Genomic DNA, 24,837 nt, shown 5'->3' on the forward strand with positions numbered 1-24,837 from the left:
ACATTCCCAGCCAAAACCACCCTGCACGGTGGATTTCCTCCCAAATCCGCCTTTCCACATTCCTACAGCATTCCTGAAGTTCCAGCCTTGCAGCCAGAAACAGCCGTGGCTGCCCCCAGCCCCCAAAACCCCAACTTTCCGAGCGAGTTATCCATGGAAAAAGCGCTTTCCCCCTTCCTAAATCAAGCCAGGTCCAGCTGGGGATGGCAGGAGCCCAAGGTGGGATGTCGGGATTTGTTTTGGAAGGGGATTCCAGAGGAGGTGAAGCTTTGAAGCAGATGCAGGGAAGCGGCAAGGCTGGGCGGTGGAGCTTTCCAACCTTTTCTTTGCAGGAATTCTTGGCTTTGGAGATGGATGCAACACATTCCTTGGATTTTAACATTCATTTTCCCATTTTTTAGGACAAGCTTTGGATGAAGCCTGGCTGGATGCTCCGGTGGGGGGAGGGGGGGATCAGGAGACCCTCCCAAATTCCCTCCCACCAGCACAGGACAAACTTTACGAGCCCTGGTGGAACCCAAATGCTTTTTCCAACCCCAAAATCCGTGAGGTTTTTTTTTCCTAAGAAAAACAGATTACAATGGAGGAAAGCTTGCCACAGAAAGTTGCTGCTTCCTGGGACAAACTTTATATCCCCATAAAAATACCAAAAGCCAACATATTGCTTTGCTTCCAGGTGTTTCTGCTTCCCACAGGGCTCTCTCCATACCGATTCCAGGAAGAAAGTAATGTTTTCTGGGAGAGGATTCAGGTTTTTTGGCTTTAAACACCCCAGTGTCCATCCTGGATTGGGGAATCCAGAGCTGGGAGCAGGTGGGAGGTTTGGGGGGGCATCTCTGCCTGCTGGGAGGATCCGTACCTGGCATTTGGGACACGGTGCCATTGTTCCCAAACCCTGTCCCAGATGTGTCCGTCAACCCCTGCACGTGACATTCCAGCCTTTGATCCGTTCGTTCCCAGGAAAGCTCCTGAGGATGCAGAAAAGTTCCAGTGTGGAATGGGACCTTAAGCACCTCCCAGGGATGGGGCAGCCACAGCTTCCCTGGGAAATCCATTCCCAGGAATGCCTCACCACCCTCACAGGGAAGAATTCCTTCCCAATATCCCGTCCATCCGTGCCCTCTGGCAGTGGGAAGCCATCCCCCCTTGTCCTGGCACTCCAGGCCCTTCCCCAGAATTCCTCTCCAGCTCTCCTGGGGCACCTTTAGCTGCTGGAAGAGTCTCCCTGGATCCTTCTCTTCCCAAGAGGAAGATCCATTGGGACACCCCTGTCCAGCTCACGGTTCCCCCTTCCAGCTCCTCCAAGGGTTTTGATTTTCCTTAGGGATCATCACCAGCAGGGACACAAAACTCTTGTGATCCCTGGCACCTGCTATTCCCAACTCCTGGAAGTCCCCACTTTCCCCCAGGACTACAAATTCCCACTAAATATAAAGAAACGTTAAAACCCCACCACCACAGTTCCATGGAACCTTCAATACTTACTCCAGCGTTTTCAGGGAGAGCTGCACCTAAACACTGGGATACTCTGGGAAAACAGACCCTGGTGCCAGTGGAGGAGGAGGAGGAGGAAGCAGCCTCCTTCCCAGGAAAACCCACCGGAAAACACAGAACTCGGATGGGAGGCGGGATGGCTTTGCGGTGGTCCCCACGGAGCCAGGAGAAGTCGGGATGCTCCGGAGGTGCAGGTGAGGAGCCGGAGCCGTAATGGGGTTGTGGCCACGGAGCTGAGCAGAGACAGCCTGTTCATCCCGCTCCCCAAAATCCCCAGGGCTTTTCCTACTGATCGGGCTCATTATTTTTTCAGAGCCGGGAGCAGAAATAACTGACAGGGAGTGAATAATCCATGAGGCTTTGGCTGAGCAGCTGGAGCATCATCAGGGAGCAGGGAAAGGAGAGGGAAAACACTTCAGTCACCCCAAAACCTAAGGGAATGTTCAAGGAGGAGGTCACTGATCCCACTCTGGCACTCGAGGGGAAATTTGGGATTCCCAATCCCCAGAAATTAAGGGGATCTCCTCACAGGGCACTGGGAAGTCCCCAGGATGCTCCCACCCCTTGGAAAGTCAGCTCTGGGGTCTCCTTCCTCACCTCCATCCCACCTTTCCATTTCCACGAGCTTGGGATGCTCCTGAAATAACTTGATGCCACTGCTGGATGCTCATCACGACCTTGTTAAATCCTCCAGCATTCCCATGGATGCGGGATAATTATGGATGGACCTGTAACGAGCTTGTCAGGAGCTGACAAACCTGGTCTGGCTCAAAATGATCCCAGGGTCCTTCACCTTCCCTGAAAATGAAGGGTTTTTTTGGGAATTGCTGCATGGATAAGGTTTGGGAGCACCCCTCAGCCAGGGTTGTGGGAATGGGGAGCACATGGCACTGGTGTCCCCGTGTCACCCCACGGAGCAGCCCCAGCCCCGGGGCAGCTTCTCCGGTGGCGGAAGAACCGGGATGTGCTGGCACCACCGGCATCACTGCCGCTGTCTGGCGGAGCTAAATATAGCAGGACCTTGCTTGGAATGTGGCAGGGGAGAGGGGGTTTGGGGAGCAGCATTCCCTCAGGAGAGCAAGTGCTGAGGGGTTTGTGGGGCTGGAATTCCCTCAGAATCACGTACCAGGGTTTAGGAGGGTGGAATTCCCTCAGGAAAGGGGTTTTGAGGGGCGGAATTCCCTCAGGAGAGAGCAGGTACCAGGGTTTTGAGGGTAGAATTCCCTCAAGAGAGCAGCAGGCACTGGGGGTTTAGAGGAGCAAAAGTCCCTTGGGAGCAGGTGCCAGGGGTTTAGGAGAGCAGAATTCCCCCCGGGGTTTGGAGGGCAGAATTCTCTCACAAGAGAAAGCAGGTCCCAGGAGTTCAGGAGGGGGCAGAATTCCCTCAGGAGAGGGCAGGTGCCGCTACATCAGGCGGGATGAGCCCCTTTCCTGACAGACAGCAACTCTCTGAGGGGGAAGTGAGAAGCCTGGGGAAGCTCCCATGCTGCAAATTCCCAAATTCAGGAGACACGAGCCCGGAGAGAGCATTTATTCCCAAGATAAAATAAAGCCAACAGGGAACAAGCCGAGGTAGATGCTCCGGTGACCCGCCCGGCTCCCGGCACACATCGGGGTCACTCCAAGCCACCAGACCCCCGGGAATTCCTGAACCCCGATGCGAGCAAACCCCAGCATCCCACCGGGGATTGACAGGCAGGAATTACCCAAGATTCCTCCCTGGAGAAGCCCCTTCCCACAGCAGCCAGCAAGTGGAGCCGCTCAGAGCAGGCCCAGGGGCACGGGGACAGGGAATTTGGGGGTGTCCCTGGCTTTTGGGAGGGGGACCAGCGCATCCCGGCCGGCGGTGCGGCGGGAGGAGGATGCCGTAGCCCTGGGATTTGGGAGCGATAGAGGCAGGATCCCATTCCGACGTCCTCGGGGTCAGACTTCAGGAGCAGCCAGCTGCAAGGAGACCGGGAGGTGTTTTGGAAAAGGGGCAGGATTTGGGGGGACCCCCTTGCCTCTCTCCCCGAGCACCCACCACCCCCGGGGGTTTGGGATCTCCTCCCCATTCCCAGAGCAGAGAGGTGGATGTTCTCTGGGATGCTCCCTGGGGATTGGGGTGGGATGTTTTCCCAGGGAGGGGACACTGATGGCAGCGGGATGGGGGCTGTCATCCCGGGAGCCATCCCAATCCCGATTCAGCTCCTCTCCAGGATATTCCTTGGATCACCTCGCTGTAGCTGGGAGGCTGAGGCAGCTCCGCCGGTGGCACGGCCAGATCCACCCGGGTGGCACTGGGGACGATCAGCATAGCCTGGGAAACACACCGGGATTATGGGAGACACCGGGATCAGGGGAGGAGGTTTTTGGGATCCATCCCTGCTGCCCCCCCAGTCCTACCTCGTTGGAGCTGAGGCGCGTGGCCCGGCACCAGAAATTGGCGGTGGCCACGGCGATGCAGAATTCCAGGATGGTGAAGATGAGCAGTACGATGGAAATCCCATTCCCTGCGAGCTCCAGGATGGGGAAAACCCCATCAGTACGCCCCGGAGGGGGAATCCCACCAAGGGCAGCCCGCATTCCGGGGCTCCCCCTTCCTCTCCCACTGCATTCCTGGCTCCAAGGTCTCCCTCCCAGCCCTCCATCCCGCTGTTTTTATGGCTCATGGATGCTTCCAGGGGGTGAGTCATCTCCCGAGGTACCTGCCTAAAATAGGTCATGCCGGCAGAGGAGAAACCGCCACCCCACCACGGGGGTTTGGGAAAGGGCACAGCACCCCGTGGGGGCTGGAGAGCAGGCCGGGGGCTTCCCAAGGGCTGGAATTCCGGCTGGTGGGATTTTACCAGGACGAGATAGCTGTAGTAGTTGAAGCTGGAGCGGTAGAGCCCATTGAGGTTGAGGTCCACGATGAAGGCCACAATTCCCAGGAGCGCGAAGATGGCGCTGATGACGTTCATGGTCTGGCTGCCCTTCACCTGAGAGCGCCCCAGAGGGGTTTTGGGGCGGGCGGGGGAGGTGTGTGTGGCAGACCCCCCCCCAAAATCCCCGAGGGACACCCCGCCCACCCCACGGGATCGCCACCGGCGTGCTCCCCGGGAAAACTCACCGCACATTCCGTGGGGCTCTTCTCGGCGCCGATGGAGAGGCAGCCGGAGATGATGAACTGCAGCGGGAGAGAGGGGGCTCAGCCGGCTCTGGGGGCACCCCAAACCTGCCCAGAGGTGGCACTAACGGGGCACAGGGGACAGCCCCTGCTCTTGTTTTCCAGGCCTTGGGAGCAGCAGGTGCATCATTCCCAGTGGGCATCCCACCTGCTGGCATCCCTCCCCAGAGAGATTCCCTTCCCTGGGGGCATCGTTCCCTGGTGGGATTCCCTTCCTGGCGGGCATCCCAGCCCCCTAGACATCCTTTCCCGGTGGGAATCCCTTCCCAGCAGGATCCCTTCCCGGCCCCCCAGCACGCACCGACACGCCGCCCAGGAAGGGGATCTCTCCGATGACGAAGACGGAGGTGTAGACGTTGGTGAGCGTGGTCAGGACGATCCCGAAGCCGATGTGCAGGAATCCCGTCATGATCTGGATGGTCTGGAAGCGCGGGAGGGGTGGGAATGGGGTCAACTCATCCCCCCCCCCCCCCCCCCCCCCCCGCCCACCCACAAAGCCACCCTGGGGATAGGGGGGATGCTTTAATCCCAGCGCCTCTTCAGAGACACAGCATCTCCTGAAGGATCAGCGGGAATCCCCGGGAATGGGCTGAGGGGGGATTTTCCAAGGGTTTCCCCCCCCAAACTCACCCCCATGACGCGGTTCTTGCCCTTGGGGAGGGTCTCTGCCGTGTACATGACGGCGCGGCTGCCCAGCCGGAGGCTCCCCATGCCCTGCATGAGGAGAGCGGGGGGGCACCGGGACCCCCCGGAGCAGCCCCGGTCCCCACCGGGGCCGCCCCCGCCCCACCCCGCCACGGCCCGCGCCCATTGGCTGAGCGCCGTGACGTCAGCGGCTGCGGCATCCCCCCACCCCTCCCCGGGGCACCGCCCAGCCCACGGGGGACACGGGGGGACAGAGGGGACAGCCCCCCAAAGGCCGGGCAGGGCGGGATGTGAGGCTGCGAGGAGCCGGGGAGATGCTCCATGGGCCGGGGAGATGCTCCATGGGGCCGCGCGGCGTGGGGGGAGATTCCCAGTGTTGTCCCCCCACCATTCCGGGCAGGGCTCCAGGACGCCGTGTTCCCGTAGGGAAAAGCGGCTCATCCCAAACCCACCCGGCAAGGGAGTTCAGGAAAATCGGGGTGCCAGCGCTCCCCCAAAAGCGCTCCCCCCTCCCTCCTCATTGCCGCCCCTTCCAGCTCCGCGCCGTGTTTACAGGAGCGCAGAAAGGAAAGAAAAAAATAAAAGGAGAGAAAAGAAAAGAAAAAAAACCACTCCCGCAGCGAATTCCTGGAAGAAAAATCCATCAAGGGCCATTAGGCTCCTGCGGCTCCTCCCCGCAGAGCCGGGGGCACGGACGGGGCGGGGGAGCGGCCCTCAGGACGCGGAGCTGGGCACTGCCCCAGGCACAATTTTCCCCAGATCGCCTTCCCCAGGCAGGGATGGTCGTGAATATCCTCCTGGGTCTGCTCCCTGCTGCAGGAGGGGAGGAGCGGCGGGGATCCCCCGCACCGATCCCATCCGCTTTCCCCCCAAACTGGCTTCATTCCCCATTTTTAGGGCGTCCAGCCCCAAGGAGAAGGAGCCGAGAGCTTCAGGCAGAGGATTAAACCCGATATCAGGGAATAGCGAGGGGGACTGAGGGGGGCACATGATACCGCCCTGCGCCCCAAAATTCATGGAGGACACCCCTGTACCCCATCTCGATCCAGACATTCTCCCGGCTCGGAATCCCTCACGGAGAGATGCCGGCATGGGGTCCGCAGGGCACGGGAGACGCAGAGCCCAGCGCTCCAGGAGGAACTCCTCATTTCCCTGGGGCAGGAACAGCCCACGGGGAGGGAGAAGGGCCTGCCCCACGAGCCACGAGCCCTCGGGCCAAGGGGAGAACATTCCCGGGGTGGATGCCGTCCAGGAGAAAGGAGCGGAATTGGGGCTGGGGGTGTCAGCAGCTCAGTGCCCCCAGAAAACCCCTGGGGCTGGCAGGGTCCCCTCACCCCCACCCTACACGCATCTCCTTCAGGGACACACGGTCTCCCCATTCCTCACCTCCAGGGTGGTCCCGCAGCTCAGGAGGGGGGTGCTCCAGGTGGTATCCAGCCGGTCAGCGCTGGTCACCTCAGGGTCAGCTCCCCACCGGACAGCGGCCGGCACCGGGAGCCACATGCGGCCACACGCGACAGAGGCTGGCAGGGAGAGCACAAGCACGGCTGTGACAGGGATTTGGGGACCTCCAAAGTCCTTCCCTCCATGCCCAGGGCGGAGGGACCCACCCGGGGGTCACTGCCCCCGTCTCCTCCCCCCCCCCTCCAAACACCCCCTCACCCAGAGCGTCCTGTGCAGCGGCTGGGGCTGCAAGGAGCAGCACAAAGCACATTCCCGCGGGAGCCTCCATCGGGATAGGGATGGGAAAACAGGTAAGAGCCTCCCAGCCACGGCTTTAACAGCTGGGAGGAGGGTGGTGGCCGCCGGTCTCCCAGTGGGAAGCTGGGTGGGGCGGGCCTGCCCCTTGCACCCACCTGGGGCTCGTTTCCAGAATCTCCCAAGGATTTGATCCTGGCTGCCAGTCCCACCTTTCCCAGCGGGAAACAGGGACTGTCCCATGGGACACTGCAGAGTCCCTGAGGAGGGCGAGCCCTGCTCCATAGCAACCAAACCATGCATGTGTGACCCACAGTATTCCCATCCCGGATCCACACCCAGCACGTGCCAGCTGTTGGGAAGGAAGGGGCCCTGTCCCAGCCCAGACTCAGCCCAGTTCTTTGGGGAAGTGCTGATTTATTTAAAACAGAGCATCCTCAGGAGTATCTGAGCTGCCAAGAGGAGCCTCATCCGTCTCAGAGGAGCTCCCCGGAGATGGGGGAACTCCAACTCCCTTTGCCTCTGGAGGATCTTCTCCGACTCCGAGCACGGGGTGTTGTTCCCACTTGGCAGCCCCGCAGGATCCTGGCAGCCGTGCGCTGGGCACCGGCGCCTCGGGGACACTTCCTGCTGCGCCACTTGCTGCTGGGAACTCTTCACCGGAGCAGGCCGGGCTCCCAGTTTGACTTCCAGGCTCTTCTTGGCCACGTGGATCCTCAGGGCTGAGCGGGTCCCGCTGATATCCGCGGATCCGAGGGAGCTCGGAGAGCAGGCCCTGGCATCGTCTCCGTCCGGAGTCTGGCAGCTCCCGCTGAGGCTCTCGGAGCGTGGCAGGCTCTCGGAGGAATGGGGTGACGCTCCCCGCTGCACCAGTTGCTCCTGGGAACACCTCACTGGAACGGGCTGGGCTCTCAGCTTGACTTCCAGGTTCTTCTTGGCCACGTGCATCCTCAAGGACGAGCAGTTCCTTCTCACGCTCGCAGCTCCAAGGGAGCAGCAGGATCCGTCCACGGGGTCCTCTCCATCCGGAGTCCGGCAGCTCTCGCTGAGGCTCCGGGAAGGACGGAGGCTCCCGGAGGAGCTGGAGGAGCTGGAGGAGGCGCAGCAGGGCAGGCGGCCGCGCTCCAGCAGCTGCTCCAGGTCCTCCCACGAGAGCTGCCACATCTCCGAGTCCCGCGGGAAGGACACCCCGGGCCACAGCGGCGTCACCAGGTCCTGCAGCTCCCGGGCCGCTGTGGCGCAGGGGGCGCAGCCGGGGCCGCAGCCGCAGGGGAGGTACGGGGCGCTCCCGGGGGCAGCCGCGCCCTGCGGAGGGGTCTCCTCAGCCGGGGGGGAGCCGGGAGCCCCTGGGGCTGCTCGGCCGCGCCGGGACCCCCCGGCCCGGCTCCCGGGGCGCTTCCGTGCCTTCCGAATGCGGGCGGCCAGCAGGACGGCCGTAGTGGCCACCAGCAGGACAAGCGCGGGGAGCAGGACGCTCATGGCTTCACCCACGTCCCATCGTGGCTGCACTGGGAGCCGGGGCTGGTGGCACGTGTCCTGTGGAGACACCGCGCTGATGTCACAGTGCTGCGGGCGGGGACACCTGTGTGACGTCACAGCCCCGGGGCACCCCGGCGCTCACCCCTTTTGTGACGTCACGGCCGCGGGTCACCCATCCCGAATCCAAATATGAACTCCCTCCCCGTAAAAGCAATACACCAGCCCAGCACAAAGGCTGGGAGCACATCCAGGCCGCTTTCAGCACCTCCTGACGCCGCTGCGGGACCTTCGGGACCCTCGGGGGGCTCCCCCCGCCAGCGACCCCTGCCCGGTGCGGGGGTGGGAACGGGATGCGCAGCGTTTCCCTCCGGAACTAACGTTCCCGCCGCGTTTCCCGGCCGGACCACGGGCGGGACGTGTTTGGGGACGGACCAATGGCGGCGCCCTTGCGGCACTTCCGGCGTGTCCCGGCGATGTGGCGATGGCGGCTCCCGGGGCCGCTCCGGACCGGGGGAGGTCAGGGGGCCCCGCCCGTGCTTTTTGGGGGGTTCAGAAGGCCGGGGGGACCTTCCCGGGCCACTGGGGCTCAGGGTGGGGCTCGGAAGGGCTGGCACCGGGGAGGTACTGAGGGCTTGGCGGGACCCCCGGCTGGGCTGTGCTGGCCTGGGGGAATCTTGAGACCGGGAAGGGAAGGCCCCGCGGGGTCCCTCCTCCCCTCCCGGCGCTGCCCGAACCCCCCATCCCGCCCAGAGCCGTGACCCCCCGCTCTGTCCCGCAGGTCCCGGCGGCGTCGCGGTTCCCCGGGCGGGGCTCAAGAAGTTGGCGCTGCCCCCGGATTACAGCGGTGAGGGGGATGGAGGGCGGGAGAACCCCGCGAGGGGTGGCGGGGGCGCTCGCCGGTCTGTTCCCGGAGATCCCGGTGATCCTGGTGTTCCCCGGCAGGGATCACCTTCCCGGAGAAGCCGAAGCTGAAGTTCATGGACAAGGTGCCGGCGGTGCCCAAGGTCCGACGGGAGCCGCGGCGGCTCCGTGACATCCGTGGCCCGTCCCAGGTGGCCACCGACTTCACCCAGGGCCAGTACGGGATCCTGGTGAGCGGGAACGGACCGAGGGGGAGCATTCCAGAGGCTGGGATCGCGTGTTCTCGGGCAGGACACGGGACCCTCCGTGCACTGAGTGTGCCTGAACCGTCCCTCCCTTGTCCCCCCGCAGGCTTTGGGCGGGGGGTACCTGCACTGGGGCCACTTCGAGATGATCCGCCTGACCATCGGCCGCAGCATCGACCCCAAGGCCATGTTCGCCGTGTGGCGCGTGCCCGCCCCCTACAAGTCGGTGACGCGGAAAAGTCTGGGACACCGGATGGGCGGCGGGAAGGGCCCCATCGAGCACTACGTGACGGCGGTGAAGAGCGGGAGGCTGGTGGTGGAGGTGGGCGGGCGCTGCGAGTTCGCGGAGGTCAGGCCCTTCCTGGCCCAGGTGGCCCAAAAACTGCCCTTCCCGGCCATCCCAGTCAGCCGGGAGAGCCTCCGGGAGATGCGGCGGGAAGAGGAGGAGAAGAGGCTCAACAACCAAAATCCCTGGACTTTCGAGCGCGTGGTGGCCTCCAACATGTTGGGGATGAGGAAGTACCTGAGCCCCTACGACCTGCGGCTCAAGGGACGTTACTGGGGCAAGTTCTTCCTGAGGCACAGGGTGTGAGGAGCGGCCGGATTGGATTCCTTTGGGAATTAAACTCTTCCACAAGAGCCTAGCGTGGGTTTGGGAGCTGGGAGTGTCCTGAGGGATACATGGATCAGGCTTTGAGGGATGAGGATCTTTATCCCAAAGTGGGGTCTGGAGCTGGGAGCATCCTGAGGGATCCACGGGTCAGGTTGGAGCCACGAGGCAGAGTGTGGGTGAGCTCTTTATTGAGGAGGAAGGCTCCAGCATGGGTGGCTGCACATCCAAGGAGCACCAAGCACAGGGAGAGGCTCCTCCGGCCGCCCCGGCAAGGCAGAGCCCTGTGTCCCCCCCCCCCGAGAGGGACACAGCCCCCCCGGCCGCTCCGTGCCACCGAGGAGGGGCTGCTTGTCACAGCGGCCACCGACTGTCACCTGAGTGGAGGAGGAGGAGAAGTGAGGGGACCTTGGCGCTGGGAGGGGAGGGGGGAGTGCGGCGGGTGGGCTCCACTCCTCCAGGGACACGTGGGATGTCCTCGGGGCTCCGGGGATCAGGGCATGGCCGGGGTCTCTCCGATGGATCATCCAGGCAGGGGGCAGGAGGGGGGAAAGGCCACCTGTGACAGGGAGGAAGATGAGGTGACACTCAGGAAGGGGACGTGGCACCATCCCCGTCCCTTCCCAGCGTGGCAGCCCGAACCCGCTCCCTGGCATTGGGGGGCACCAGGGACCCCCCGTGCCACCCCCAGCCCTGTCCCTGTCACCTGGAGGGCAGCGGGCGGGGGGCTCAGGCGAAGATGCTCCCGATGCTGGCTGCCAGGATGATGGCGAGGATGATGCAGCACAACATGATCAGGATCTTCTTCTGCTCGGGGAGACAGGGACTGTGAGGCAGGGACACGGCTGGGGAGGGGGACAGGGGAAGGGAATGGGCTGGGGAGGGTGTCCTTCAGCACCGGGAAACGGGGCTGGTCCAGCCCCCACATCCCCGGACAGTGGGAGCCGAACCGGAGCAGTGCCGGTGGCTTTGGGCATTGCCGGTACCGGCACGGAGAGGAGGCACGGGGCGGGATCAGCAGGATTTTATTCCAACGGGAATTAAATATCCATGATCAACACATCCTCCCACCCGGATATCAAACCCAAGAGGGGATGGGGACCCCTGACAGCTCCGTCTGTCACAGCACGGTGACAGCAAACCACGCTGGTGCCACCAAACGCCATGTCCTGTCCCTATTCCCGCCCTCATTCCAGCGGGATGCCCGCGTGGGTGAGCGTCCGGCCCTCGGATTTGTGTCCTTGTCACCCCCTTGCCAGGGCTGTGGCTGGAGGGGACGCGGGGGCAGATCCCAGGGAGCAGCAGGACGGGCGGTGCTGGAACCCGTGGCGGGAGCCGGGACACGGAGGGCTGGGAGCAGCAGGTCCAGGAGAAGCAGGGAGAGGAGGGGTCCAGGATCGGTGCCGGGGAGGGTCCCGCCGGGAGGTGACATCGCTGGGATGGTCGGGAGCGTCTGGAGGAGGGAAAGGGGAGCTGGAAGAGCCGGCGGGGAAGGGGACCGGGACTGCTGCGGGAAGGAGGGAGCAGGGATGGCGGATGTGGCGAAGAGCCAAAATCCAGGGCCTTGAGCAACACGGACCCGCAAGCAACGCAGAGCCTCGAGCAACACAGACCCTCAAGCACTGCAGACCCCAAAAAATGCGGACCCCGAACAGCGCAGACCCCTGAGCACCAGAGACCCCTGAACATCACAGACGCCCGAGCACTGCAGACCCCCAAAAAACACAGACCCCAGAGCACCATGGACCCCCAAACTCTGCAGACCCCCAAAAACGCAGACCCCCAGCACCGCAGACCCGAGATTGCCGAGCCCAGAACCCCCCACCCCCAGCCCTGTGACAGCCCCAAATCCCAAAGCACTGGAGCCCCCCAAGCAGGAGATGACACTGGGATGCCCCAGGGCTCCGTGTCCCCACAGTGGGGGTCCCCTGCCCCCCAACACTTACAGACCCCCGCCCCAGGGGCTATTTCATGTTCAGCCCCACCGAGAGTCCAATGATGAGGGCAACTGTCCCCAGCAAGAGCACGGCCACTGCCACCAAAATCAGCAGCTTCTGGGGGGACAGGGGCAAGTCGGGGCTGATGACACCTGTCCCATGTGGGGGGGACACGAGGGCACCAAGGGGCCCTGAAGAGCCAGAGGTGCTGCAGAGCCCTGGGGATGGGGCAGGAGGGGCTGAGCCCTCAGCAGCTCATCACACCTGAGGGTGGGAGGGGGCTCAGGGGTGGCAGTGGGACAGAGAGGAACAGAGCTGCCAGCCCCCCATGGGGTCACTGGGGGGAGGTGGGAGTTATTGGGGTCAGCTGGGGGAAATCAGGGGTGGCTGAGGGGGGACAGGAGGTGACTGAGGGACATAAAGGGATCTCAGGGCTGCTGGAGGATACGGGGGAGGTGCCGGGAACACTGTGAGATGTGAAGGCACTCTGAGGGCCAGAGGGGGACACTGGGGGTTACAGAGGGAACACTGGGGGCTGTGGAGGGGACACGGGGGCCGTCGGTCTGTCTCACCCTCCTGGCCTCGCTTTGGTACTTCACAGCCTTTTTGGTGTCGGCCACGGCCCGTTCCACAAATCCGACGGACTGGTCCATGTTGTTCTCAATGCGGTCGATCATGGCTCCCTACGGAGCACCCGGGAGACACAGAGACGGGGGGCGGGGACACTGAGAGCACCCCGGGGTGCTGGCACCCACCCACCCGGCGTGCCCGGCCCCGGCACCGGATTGTCTCCGTGCAGTGGTCACCACCCCACCCCACATCGCTGCACGCCTGGATCCCCCTGGGCAGGTCCCTGGGCCACTCTGTGGTCCCATGCAGGTCCCTGTGACCCCATAGCCAGGTCCCTGCTTGTTCCCGTGTCCCCACAGCCAGGTCCCTGCGTGTCCCCCCGTACCTGGTTCTCCACCAGCATGGCGATGTCCACAAACATGTCGTGGAGCTCCTTGATGCTGCTCTCCAGGCGCACGATGTCCTTGTGCCGCCCCTCGATCTCGCTCAGCGCCTGCTTCGAGATCTGCGAGTCCATGATCTGCAGGGACAGGGCAACGTCAGCGGGGAGGCCTGGCCCTGTGACACCCCCCGCCCCGTGTCCCCTGGTGTGCCCCGCCCTCCCGTGTCAGGGCTCACCCCCGAGGTGAAGATGGAGGGATTCCCGCTCTCCAGCATCTCCTCCAGCTCCTCGTCCGTCGTGTTCTTGCCGGCTGCGGGCACGTGGGAAGGGGTGGGAACAGGCCCCGCCCAGTTCGGGTTAAGGGGTGGGCTCTGTGAGTCTGGCCCCACCCACTGAACCAAATTTGGTCAAGGGGTGGGGTCTAGGTGGATTGACCCCACCCACGTCATGGAAGGGGCGGGATTTGCTGCCAGGCCCCGCCCACCCCTCCCGCGGGGCGTGGTCACGCACTGATTTCCAGCTGGCGCTGGATGCGGCCCTTGCTGCGCTCCCGGAAATCCACCTGCGCCTCGTTGTACTTGGTCATGACGTCCACGAACTTCCGGGACAGCACCGAGTGCTGGGGACATGGACAGGGACGTGAGGACAGGGACTTGGGGATGGGGACACCCCAGGGGGACTGGACCCGGTGCTGGGGACGGGGACACGGAACACCCCAGGCACGGCATGTCCCCATTGTCACAGGGGACAGGAGCGAGGACACAGGTGTGACACTGCCCAGGGGACAAGAGGAGGTGCTGGGGATGGGGACGGGAAGTCAGCCCAGTGACACTCGGGGCACGGCGTGTTCCTGATCCCAGGATGGACAGGACAAAGCGCTGGGAGACAAAGCGTGAGAGCCAGGGGACCCAGGATGTGGCACGTCCCAGCACGGGGGGACAGCACAGAGTGTTGGGGACGGGGCAGAGGGACACGAAGCCTGGGATCACAAGGTGCTGCTGGGGATAGAGTTGGGAGACTTGGGGACACCTTGTCACCGTGGGGGGCAGGGTGGGACCTGGGGATGCCAGATGTGCAAGGGAGCTCACCTGGGACTTGCGTATCCGGAGGTCGGCGGAGGATCGTGCCTCGTCCTGCTCAATGTTCCTCTCCATACCTGGAGAGAGCCAGACCCCAACCCCTCAGGAACCTTCCCCACTGCCAGCCCCCGTGATCCCAGCGTCCCAGGGGGACAGGGACACCCGTGACATGGCAGCAGGGACAGGGCCACTCACTCTTCAGCTTGTTACGGACGCTGTTGGCCATTTTCTTGATCTCTGCTGTCAGCTGCTCCAGGTCATCTTTGGTCTCTGTGGGGTCACGGGTGTGAGCCACCATGGGAATGTCCCCAGGGAGGGTCCCCGTGAGCAGGGGATGGTGTGGGGACACTCACTCTGCTCTGGGATGGGGGCTGAGAGGATGATGCTGTAGAGCTTCTTGGCTTCCTCCACGTTCTCCGAGATCTTGTCGATGTTCTGCCGGGTCTCCTCGATCTGGGAGGATTTTGGGAGGGGGGTTAGGAGGCAGCCCTGCCCCCCCCAGCCCTGCTCCCAGCCCTCCCTCACCTCCGAGAAGAACTCATCCATGAACGCCGTGTTGTCCACGGCGATCTCCAGCTCCTCCTCATCGTCCGCATCCTGCTTCTGTTGGGACACAGCGCTTGGGGGGGACCCTGTGCCCTGCCAGCGCCCCCCGGGGGCCCCCCCGGCGGTGACAGGGACACGGGGGGAGTAGCCATGGGGATGTGGTGGCGCAGGAGGGGACATCTGCAGCGGGGAAGAGCCGGGGGGGCCGAGCCCAGCTCACATCTGGCCAAGCAAGGCCGGGAATTAAGGGATTGCTGGGCTTGGCCAGAGGGAGCGGACAGGGACAGCGATGGGACAGGGATGGGACAGGGTTTATGTCCTCAACCGTGGCCCCACGGCAGGTCTGGGGCAGCCCTGGGGGGCACAAAGGTGGCTGGTGCCCCACACCCTAGTGTCGTGCCCAGGCCCTCACCCACACGCTCCCAAATCCAGCCCTTCCCAAAACCCAGTCCCGGCCCCTCTGCCTCCCCTCACCCCCTCAGCCGCACCAGCACCCCGGGGGTGTGGTTGGGGTGTCCTGGGGAGGGGGACAGACCCCAGGTTGGGACTCCCCACCCCCCTCCTCCTGCTGCTGGAGTAAAAATAAAATTAATCCCTTCGCTCCCCCGTGAGGGCTTTATCTGATGGCTCCATAATCCCGGTAAATCCCTGCCAAGCCTCCCTGCCACGGCTGGGGGCCCGGCCGCGAGTTGGGGGCCTGCTGGGACGCCCCAAATCCATGGGGAGCCGATGCTGGGGAGCAGAGGGGGACAGGGGGGAAGTGGGGCCCCACGGCGGAGCGGGAAAAAGGGAGAAGGAAGCAGCGCTGGTGGCGGGAACGTGGGGAAGTGTGGGGTGCAGGATGGGGTGCGGGCACCCCAAACTCACTGCCGTCCCCCCGCAGGACGGACACCCCCCCATACCCCCTGGTGTCCCCCCATTGCACCCCACGGCGTGGGGGGGACGGGATTTGGCTGGGGGCATCACGTCACCCCAAAACACCCACCGTACCCCCAAACCGCACGGGGATGACCCCCCCCAGTCCCTCCCACCTGCCGCCCCCATTGGAGGGAGGCTCGGGGTCGCCCAGCTGCCATGGGGTGACCCCCGAGACACCCCCACGCACCGCGGGGTGGGGTCTCGGTGCCACCCACGCCCGGTGTCCCCGCCCACCATGGACTGGGGTGTCCCGAGACCCCAACCCACCATGGGATGGGGCCTGAGGTCCCCCCCATCCCCGTGGCACCCCCGCGCACCGTGGGGCGGCATTTCGGTGACATCCACCCCATGACGTCCCCGTCCGCCACAGACTTGGTTTTTGGGGTCCCCTCTCCCCGTGACGCCCTCACCCACCATGGGGTGGGATCTCGAGGACCCCCATCGCGGTGTCACCCTTTTCCTGAGGGGCCCCCTACGGGTGTCCGTCCCCTGTCCTCCCCTCGCCACGCCGGGGGTCCCTCACCGCCTTGAGCTGCTCCAGCCGGTCCTTCATGGTGCCCCCAAGGGCTGGGGGGACGCGGGGGGGTCCCCGTCCTCGCCCAGCGCAGGGATGGGGGGTGTCACCCTCGGTCCTCGCCGCTCGGCCAGGCCTCCTACATCCAGGCGAGGTGGCGGATGGCCCTGTCCCCTGTGCCTGTCCCCAAGCCCGGGGCTGTCCCTGCGCTAATCCCCAGTGACGGGCACAAGGAAGGCGCCGAGGGGAGGGACGAGGTGGAGCCACCCCTTCACCTGGGACACCCGGACCCGCCGGAGGCGGCAGCTGGGGGTGGCCCCCGGAGCCCCCGGGGGGTGGCAGAGGTGGGGGACGATGTGGGCTCGGAGGCCATGAGGAAGCTGGTCCCCCACGGGGGTCACACGGTGAGGACGTGTCACCCCTCCCTGCCACGTGTGGCTGCGGCGGGAGGACGGCTGGGGACAGGGAACACGGCTGGGGACAGGGAACACGGCCGGGGACAGGGAACACGGCCGGGGACGCAGCGGGGGGACAGGGGGTGTGGATGGGGACGCAGCTGGGGACACAGCTATGGATGCGGGTCACAGATGGGGACGTGGCGGGGTTCAGGGGACGCGGCTCGGCCGTGGGTAGGGTCACATCTGGGGACACAGCTGGGAACGGGACACAGCTACGGGTACAGGAGGCAGACGGGGGGACAGGGGACACGAGCAGGGATAGGGGACAGCTTGAGGACATGGCTGCAGTTAGGGGACACGACTGAGGGTCGTGACTGGGGACAGCGGTCCCAGCTGGGGGAGACGCGGCTGGGGGACATGACTGGGGATGGCATACAGCTGGGGACAGGGCTGGATGGACACTGCTGGGGCTATGGACGGGGTGACATCGTCTGTGGGTGGGGTGGCACTGGGCGGCACGGCTGCGGGCGGGGGGCACGCGGGTGTCACCGCTGTGGGCCGGGAGAAAAAGGGACGCTGCCCTTTAAGAAACCCTCACGGAGGGGGCGTGGTCTGAGGTGGGGCGCGGCCCGCGTTAGCCCCGCCCCATCGCGCGCCGGCGGGAGGGGCACGGGGCGGTGGCGGCGGATGACGTCATGCGGCTGCGCCCGCGGCGGCGCATGCGCGGCGGGGGCCGGGGCCTGGTCGGGCGGCGCGGAGCCTGCGGGCGGGGGGCGCCGGCGCCGCCATGTTCCGGTACCCGGTGAGCGGGGAGGGGCCGGGGGGGCCAGGGCGGGCGGGGCCCTGCGGGGCCTGCGGGAGAACCGGCCCCGGAAGGCACCGGGGCGGTGTAACGGGGTGGGGTGGGGTTATAACGGACTGGGCGGGGGAGGTAAAATGAGTTGGGGAGGGGGGTAACTGAGGGGGTCTGAGGGGCTGGGAGGGGGCTCCGGGGTGAGGGGAGGAGTCTGGGGGGGCACTGGGGACCTATAACGGGCTGGGGGAGCGTATAACGGGAGGGGTCACTCTTCCGGTATGGAGGGGTCATTGGGGAGATCCAGCGGGTTGGGGGAGTCCCCGTGTAGGAATAATGGGTTGGGGGGATTTCCGTGGACGGGCAGTGGGGCTGGGGGAGGTATCGCTGGCTGGGGGGGGTTGTTGTATAGTATAATGGGTTGGGGGTTCATCAGGGAGGTGTAAGGGAGCTGACCCCATTGCCGGCTGTCCCAGTCCCTGGAGGACTGCCCGCTGGACGAGGATGAAGACGCCTTCCAGGCCCTGGGGGAGGAGGATGAAGACATCGACCAGTTCAACGATGACACCTTCGGCGCTGGGGCCGTCGGTGAGAGCCCGAGTGTCCCCCCCAGATCTCCCTGACCCCCCAGATCCCCCCCGCCCTGCATCCCTCACCCTGTGCCCCTCCTGGCAGATGACGACTGGCAGGAGGCCCATGAGCGGCTGGCGGAGCTGCGAGGACAAGGCCGGGTCGAGCCGGGACCCGGACGGTCCCGTTGGGAATGACGGGGACGTTCTGGGCGATCCCGAGGACGCGCTGGCCGAGCGGCTGACGCGGCTCGTCATCGACAGCGAGCTGGAGGACCCGGCCATCATGCAGGCCGTGCACACCAGGGATCCCCCGCAGGTGGGAATGGGCTGGGGGATCCGGAGGGATGTGGGGATGGATCCCACAGCGCCGTCCTGACTCTCCTTGTGTTGTCCAGCAGCCTGGAGGGCTGAATTCCAGCATCTGGGACAGCTCGGCCGTGCTGCGGCGCATCCGGGGACCGCTCCTCGCTCAGGTAGGGCGCTGAGGGCAGGGGGCTCTTCCCTGGTGATCCCAAATCCCTGTGGCAGCCAGCTGGGTGGGATGAACTGTACCTGGGATAGTGGAGTGTCCCGCTTCCCTCTGGCTGCATCCGTGGCTCGTTGGGGACCCTCGTAGCCGTCACCTCTTGTCCCCCCTCGGACCCTGGTGGACTGGGATGGGGAGCTGTCGCTGATCTGGGATGCCTGGTGATGTCTGAGGGATTCCAGGGCTCCCAGCCGGATTTGGGAATGCCAGTGCCTGGAGGCAGAGGATTTTCGTGTTGTTGTGGTTTCCTTAAGAGTCGGGCTTTGAAGTGCTGCGTGGCCAACCCTCTCCCAACCCTCTCCTGGTTCTGCCGGGCTGGGAGGTGACCCAGAATTCCCACCCCACGCCCCGTTATCCCAAGCGGGATGCTCTTGGCAGTCACGTGCACTCTGGGAACGCCCAGCGTCGCATGGGGAGCCCAGGGAAGCGCAGTGGGACGTGGAGAGCCGGCAGGAGGAAGGGGGGACAAGGAGCCTCCTCCCTGTCCCAGCCTGTGACTCCAGGGCGGTGTTCCTCCCGCAGGAGATGCCGTCGGTGTCCGTGCTGGATTACGCCCTGCCCCAGAGGCCTCCGCAGGCTCGGGATGAGGAGCGGGATCCGTCGGAGCGGGCGCTGCCCCGGCGCTCCTCGTCCCCCGTCATCGGGAGCCCCCCGGTCCGGGCCGTTCCCATCGGCACCCCCCCCCAAACAGGCTGCCATCCCAAACTTCAACCAGCAGGTACCTCCTCGAGTCCCAGCTTCCCAGCGCTCCCGGGGGTGCAGGCGGCTTCCCAGGGGGAGTGACCGAGCTGCTCCCCTCCTCCCAGATCCTGTGTCCCAAGCCTGTCCACATCCGAGCTACCATGCAGCAGCGTTATCCCGCTCCCTATGGAGAGAGGATGTCCCCCAACCAGCTCTGCAATGTTCCGGTATCCAGCTTCCCCTCATCCCTGTTTTTGGGGATTGATGTCCAGCCCCTCCCCTCCAAAACCTCCCCGTGTTCCTGTGGCCCATCCCTGCTCCATGGAGCCTGGCCTTCCTGGGGTTTGTCCCGTCTGCCAGTCATGGTGTGTGACGGGGCTCCCTCTTGCCATCTCTCTCCCCAGAATTCCTCCCTCCTGGGCCACCCGTTCCCCCACAGCGTCTCTCCCGTCCTCACACACCTGCAGAGAGCCCAGCTGCTCGGAGGAGCCCAGGTAAAGCCCCTTCCCGTGCTTCATCCCACCTTTCTCTCCGCGTGGCTCCGGGACTTGGCTCTCCATGGCTCTTGCTGGCCATCCCAGATCCTTTTCCTGCCCGGCTGACTCCAGGTGTCCTCTCTGCCCCTCCAGGCCGGCCGAATGTCCCCCAGCCAGTTTGCCCGGGTGTCCGGGCTGGTGGGGAGCCCGCTGCCCTCCGTGAATCCCAAGCTGCTCCAGGGCAGAGTTGGGCAGATGATGTCCCCGGCCGGAGGGTTCCGTGCCTTTTTCGGGGCTCCCCCCGCCCCGCCCCCCTCGCAGCTGCCGCACCCTCAGGGCCCCGGATCCCACCTGCAGAACCTGAGGTCGGTGCTGTCCCTGTCCCTTTCCCAGCACCCTGCCCGCTCCCTGCCTCCATCCCTGACGATTCCTGCTCTCCCCAGGCCGCAGCCCCAGATGTTTCGGCCGGACACGACGCATTTGCACCCCCAGCACCGCCGGCTCCTGCACCAGCGGCAGCAGCAGAACCGGAAGTGAGTGTGGGGACAGGGACGGGGCCGCGTGGCACGGGGACGTGTCCTGCTTCCGGGGTCACCTGTCCCCCCTCTCTGTCCCTTCCTGTAGCTCCGGTGTGCTCACGGGTGCCCTTCTTCTCCTGCCAGCCAGCACCGGAGCCTCAACGGCTCCGGGGGGGACCGAGGGGGCCACCGGAGCAGCCATCAGGAGCAGATCCGTAAGGATCCCTACGCCAACCTCATGCTGCAGCGGGAAAAGGACTGGGTGTCCAAGATCCAGATGATGCAGCTGCAGAGCACTGACCCCTACCTGGATGATTATTATTACCAGGTACTTGGGAGCAGGATCTGCCCTCTGTCCGTTGGGTATTGGGTGGGAAGGGGATGTCAGTCCAGAGAGAGAGATGCCATGGATTGTTTTCTTCCCTGGAAGAGGAAGGCAAAGGGACAGGGTGGGAGCAGCATCGCTGGGAAGAGCTGACTCCCTCTTCTTGGATGAGATTTCCAGAAGTGAGGAGATGTCAGGGGACACTGGATTAATAGGTCTGGGATAACAGGAGAGCAGCTCCTCTCCATCAGAAGCGTGACAGAGCCGGGATAAAACCTCTGGAATGGAAAATGGGGAAGGTGCTACGTGGAAAATTAAGGAGAGATCCTTGGGCAGGGAAAGGCTGACTGTGATCTGACTGGGAATGGTGGTGGTGGATCCTGTGGGAATCCGAAGAGCGCAGTAGGGAAGGTGGATAGGGAGAGATTGCTCCTGCTTTTTTCCAGTTCAGGAATAGGGAATGCCAGACAGTGCTGGGAAAAGCCGGGTTTGGAGCAGGTGGAGCAAGGTGGTGGCTGAGGGACCATTTGAGGGTCCCCAGAGAGAAAGGGAAATGTCTGGGACGGACACTGGGAGGCTGAGTGAGGTAAGAGAGCTGTGCCTGCTGGGACTGTCCCCTTTGGAGCTGGCAGAGGTTTTTAGGGATGTGTGGGTGAGCTGGTCCCAGTAGAGAAGAGGAACTGGTGCAGGATGTGAGTCAGCAGAGCTCTGCTGTCGCGAAAGGGGGTGGATTGGGTGGGGAGGCCCTGGCAGGGTGCCAGTGGAGCAAGGCAGGCTAACTGGGATGTACTGGGAAGAACTGGGAACCCCACAGGGAGAGTGGATTTGTCATTGTCCTGAGAGAGGGCTGAGGAGGAGCCTCGATCTGTGTCATCCTGAGGGATGGGAGAGGAGGATGGGCTCAGCTGTGGCTTGAATGGTGATGTTGGGAAGATGGTGGAGCTGAGGAGAGGGAGATGGCTAATGGTTTTTTTGGGAGAAGGCTCTCAACTTTTCCTCTCCCTGCCTCAGAACTACTTCCAGAAGCTGGAGAAGTTGGCAGCAGCCGAGGAAGTGCACGGTGACGGTCCCAAGAAGGAGCGCACTAAACTCATCACCCCTCAGGTGGCCAAGCTGGAGCACACCTACAAGCCAGGTAAAGCTCTCCAGCAGCCCCAGGGCTCCTTTTATCCTGGGATTGAGGGGACTCATCCCTCGGCTTCCCTGCTCCCTCCTTCCTGCAGTGCAGTTTGAGGGCTCGCTGGGAAAACTCACCGTCTCCAGCGTCAACAACCCCCGGAAGATGATCGACGCCGTGGTGACGTCCCGCAGCGAGGATGACGTGAGTTCCTGGCCTTCCTCCCTTCCAACACAGCCCTGTGGCTGCTTCCCACGGCCCTGACTCCCTCTTCCCTCCCCGGCAGGAGACGAAGGAGAAGCAAGTCCGGGATAAGAGGCGGCAGACCCTCGTCACGATCGAGAAGGTGAGTTTGAGGGGGATTGTCCCGACCCTCAGAGGTCCATGGTGGGATAAAAGGTGGGCCAACCCGACCCATTCCGTGATTCCCTGAATGATCCATAATTCCCTGAGTGATCCACGCTCCCTGCAGACGTACAGCCTCCTCCTGGACGTGGAGGACTACGAGCGCCGCTACCTCCTGAGCCTGGAAGGGGAGCGGCCAGCCCTGATGGGAGAGAGGAAGCAGAAGATCTGTGACATGTATGACAATCTGAGGGGGAAGGCGCCTGGGCAGGACAGGTGAGTGGGATTTGGGAGCTCCAGCACTTTGGAACCACTGAAGCCAGTTTTCCATGGATGTTTGACTCTTCCAGGAGGCTGAAGTAACTTTTTTTTTTTGCCATTTTACCCTCGCTGTCACAACTTCCATCCCCTCCAACAGCCAGAGCTGAGGACTAGGGATGTCATTCCTGTGTAGTTTTTCCCTCTTCAGGGATGTTTTTCGAGGCATGGGTGTATTTTCCACCTGGTGCTGGGGCAGATCCAGCCATGGGATAACCCTGGGATGCTCCCAGGTCAGAGTTGGCACCTTTTTCCTCCTCAGGCTGAGCGATGACCACTTCATGCAGATCATGTGCATCCGGAAAGGAAAACGCCTGGTGGCCCGGATCCTTCCCTTCCTGGCTCCGGAGCAAGCGGCCGACGTGCTCATGGCCACGGCCAGGAACCTGCCCTTCCTCATCAAGAAGGATGCTCAGGATGAGGTGAGGTTCCAGAGGCTGGGAGGGCTCCGTGTGTCTTCGGGATGGCAGTTCCTGCCTTTCCTGGCAGGGGCTGTGTGGGAGAAGCTGGTTTGCAATTCCAACACCAGGGAAGCGTGTGGAGCTCCCAACTGTGCTCTTTTCTCCACAGGTGCTTCCCTGCCTCTTGAGGCCCTTTTCCCACGTCCTCTACCACCTTCCCTTGGGAACAGTCACCAGCCTTGTGCAGCAGCTCACAAACCTACCTCAGAGCGCCGCCGCTCCCACCAACCTGCACCTCACTGCTGTGCTCCAAAACAAGGTGCTCCTCATCCCCACCCCTTCCCAGCCTCGGGAATTGCCCCAGCAGCCTCTCAGCGCCAGGGTGTTCCCCTCACTAATTAACCAGGGTGTCTGGCACATTAATTAACGGTCTGAGGTGGCCCTGGGCTCTGCTTCAGCCTGGCAGCAGCTTCCAGGTCTGTCCCACTTGTGCTCCACGCTCCAATGCTGGAATTTGGGGTGGGAATGCTGCTCCTCTAAGTCCCTCCTGGGCTGGGAGTGGTCCGTGGTCTTTTCTTCCTTTTCCTCCTGCAAAGGCAGCCAGGGATCCTCCCGCCTGTGCCAGCATTCCCAGGAGGGCTGGGAAGTGTTGGGGATTCCCCTCAGAGGTGACCCATCCCCTCGCTGTCCCCACAGTTCGGTCTGTCCCTGCTGTACCTGGTCCTGAGCCGAGGGGAGGAATTGCAGAGCTCGGACACAAACACGGAGCTGATGCAGGACAACCAATGGTGAGTCCCTGTCCCGGGCTGGGATGCTCCTGCCTGGAATGTCACCGCATTCCCAGCCCCTGGGGAAGGCTCCCAGAATCCTTCCCCAAGGGGAGCTGGGGAGCTCCTGCCCTCCCAGCCTCCCTCACGCTTCTCACTGCTCCTTTCTCCCGTTTTTCCGGCAGGACGGAGCTGATGCTGATGGCGACCCGGGAGCTCCTGCGGATCCCTCAGGGAGCCTTGGCAAAGCCCGTGTCCATCCCCTCCAACTTGATCTCCCTCTTCTCTCGCTACGTCGACCAGCAGAAGCTGAACCTGCTGGAGACGAAATTGCAGTAAGTGCCAGCCCTCTTTTCCCAGGGGAATGTGGCCGTGTCCCACCGTGGGACTGGGAGAAAGGGGAAACCAGAGGTGGGGGTGCAGTTGGAGAAGGATTGGAGTGAGGAAAAGCAGCTTGGGGAGAGGCGAATCGCTGCCTTCCTCTGATCCCCCCCACCGTTGCTGCCTGGTTCCAGCTTAGTGCACGGGATCCGGTAGATCTCCGTGGCTCCTCGCCACCACCGGAATGTTCCAGAGGAAGGATGGAAGGAAGGAAGGATAGATGGATGGATGGATAGAGGGCACACGGTTCACCCCACACCTCCCCCGACGCCCGGCCTGGCACAAGGGGCACATCTGGCCCCCCAATCCCTGGATCAGCGGGAAGAGGGGGATGTTTGGCTGCTCCCCCTTTTCCCACAACGTGCTGCCTTTCCCTGCTGCTCCTAATTTCCCCCTGACTCCCTCTGCACCCCCAAAAACTGCTGCTTCCCCCCCAAACACACACACACACACACACACACACACACTACTGAGGATCCCCGCAAGGAGGGAGCCCCTCGCTCCAGATCCATGGCCAGGGGCTTCCCGCTCCTTCCCTGCTCCTTCTCCAGCCCTTCCCACAAGCACTGAGCTCCGCTTCCTGCCCTTCCCCACACTTCACACACCTGTTTTGCACACTCACCTCGTCTTCCCAAAATTCGGCTCCTTCCCTACCCGCCCCCCCCGGGATCAGCCCCAGCAGCTCCGGGGTGGGGGGGCACAGCCAGGTCTCTGTCCCCTCTGGATCAGATCTGGGTGGATTCAGCTGTGCTGCTCCTCGGGAAGGTGGTGGTGGTGGTTGGGGGATAATTTTACCTTTTTTTTTTTTTTTTTTTTTTTTTTCCGCTTTTAAAAAGAAAAAGAAAAAAAAAACCAAGAGATTTGCACATGTAGGGATTTTACACCCCGGAATTCCTCCCGGCATTAACCAGCCCTGCCTCCGCTGCTCCCGGCCCTTTCCCCGTCCTTTTTCTCTGACAGATCAAGTGGAAAGTTCATTTATTATTATTATTATTTTATTGCTCTTTTCCCGCTTTTTTGTTTTGTTTTTTTTTCCTTTCTTCTTTTTTTTTTTTGCTTTTCCCCCCCCCTTTTTTCCCCTTTTTTTGCTTTT

At 63.4% G+C, this 24,837-nt stretch overlaps 4 protein-coding genes across 10 annotated transcripts; 2 read left to right on the forward strand and 2 right to left on the reverse strand.

The window, feature by feature from the left end:
* Positions 1–2,995: 2,995 nt before the first annotated feature.
* LOC104684121 (membrane-spanning 4-domains subfamily A member 15-like) lies at positions 2,996–8,893 on the reverse strand. 5 transcript variants are annotated; one of them, XM_039552860.1, is made up of 8 exons: positions 7,144–8,532; positions 5,273–6,810; positions 4,944–5,063; positions 4,586–4,642; positions 4,323–4,454; positions 3,880–3,993; positions 3,710–3,793; positions 2,996–3,438 (listed from the first exon to the last, which is right to left on the reverse strand). In XM_039552860.1, exons 2-8 carry the CDS (start codon positions 5,726–5,728, stop codon positions 3,418–3,420), a joined length of 984 nt encoding a protein of 327 aa, XP_039408794.1. In that variant the 5' UTR covers positions 5,729–6,810; positions 7,144–8,532; the 3' UTR covers positions 2,996–3,417. The 5 variants fall into 5 exon arrangements, 3 of the variants coding, with proteins under 3 accessions (XP_039408794.1, XP_039408795.1, XP_039408796.1); XM_039552861.1 differs by lacking the exon at positions 7,144–8,532 and adding an exon at positions 6,950–7,091; XR_005602025.1 differs by having other exon boundaries at positions 3,424–3,438; positions 3,880–3,986; positions 7,144–8,539.
* Positions 8,877–10,214, forward strand: MRPL16 (mitochondrial ribosomal protein L16). Its single transcript, XM_039552882.1, has 4 exons — positions 8,877–8,980; positions 9,243–9,308; positions 9,407–9,555; positions 9,677–10,214. Exons 1-4 carry the CDS (start codon positions 8,899–8,901, stop codon positions 10,160–10,162), a joined length of 783 nt encoding a protein of 260 aa, XP_039408816.1. The 5' UTR covers positions 8,877–8,898; the 3' UTR covers positions 10,163–10,214.
* A 135-nt stretch (positions 10,215–10,349) lies between these two features.
* On the reverse strand, positions 10,350–16,370 carry STX3 (syntaxin 3). 3 transcript variants are annotated; one of them, XM_039552847.1, is made up of 11 exons: positions 16,136–16,356; positions 14,674–14,751; positions 14,502–14,601; positions 14,344–14,418; positions 14,158–14,225; positions 13,580–13,688; positions 13,306–13,379; positions 13,073–13,207; positions 12,690–12,800; positions 10,887–10,987; positions 10,350–10,739 (listed from the first exon to the last, which is right to left on the reverse strand). In XM_039552847.1, the coding sequence occupies exons 1-10, from the start codon at positions 16,163–16,165 to the stop codon at positions 10,910–10,912; spliced, it is 858 nt and encodes a 285-aa protein (XP_039408781.1). In that variant the 5' UTR covers positions 16,166–16,356; the 3' UTR covers positions 10,350–10,739; positions 10,887–10,909. The 3 variants fall into 3 exon arrangements, with proteins under 3 accessions (XP_039408781.1, XP_039408779.1, XP_039408780.1); XM_039552846.1 differs by lacking the exons at positions 10,350–10,739; positions 10,887–10,987 and adding exons at positions 11,561–11,633; positions 12,127–12,234 and having other exon boundaries at positions 16,136–16,362; XM_039552845.1 differs by lacking the exons at positions 10,350–10,739; positions 10,887–10,987 and adding an exon at positions 11,189–11,633 and having other exon boundaries at positions 16,136–16,370.
* An 892-nt stretch (positions 16,371–17,262) lies between these two features.
* PATL1 (PAT1 homolog 1, processing body mRNA decay factor) lies at positions 17,263–24,793 on the forward strand. Its single transcript, XM_039552836.1, is given in 21 exon segments — positions 17,263–17,326; positions 17,794–17,905; positions 17,993–18,033; positions 18,035–18,205; positions 18,288–18,362; positions 18,938–19,093; positions 19,095–19,133; positions 19,222–19,323; positions 19,501–19,590; positions 19,726–19,937; positions 20,016–20,105; positions 20,235–20,418; positions 21,427–21,550; positions 21,639–21,736; positions 21,819–21,878; positions 22,005–22,153; positions 22,458–22,617; positions 22,766–22,915; positions 23,293–23,384; positions 23,549–23,698; positions 23,879–24,793. Coding segments are annotated over 21 exon segments (2,292 nt in total). The 5' UTR covers positions 17,263–17,311; the 3' UTR covers positions 23,901–24,793.
* Positions 24,794–24,837: the final 44 nt, after the last annotated feature.

This window comes from Corvus cornix, chromosome 5 (assembly GCF_000738735.6).
Source record: "Corvus cornix cornix isolate S_Up_H32 chromosome 5, ASM73873v5, whole genome shotgun sequence".
Lineage (NCBI taxonomy): Eukaryota > Metazoa > Chordata > Aves > Passeriformes > Corvidae > Corvus > Corvus cornix.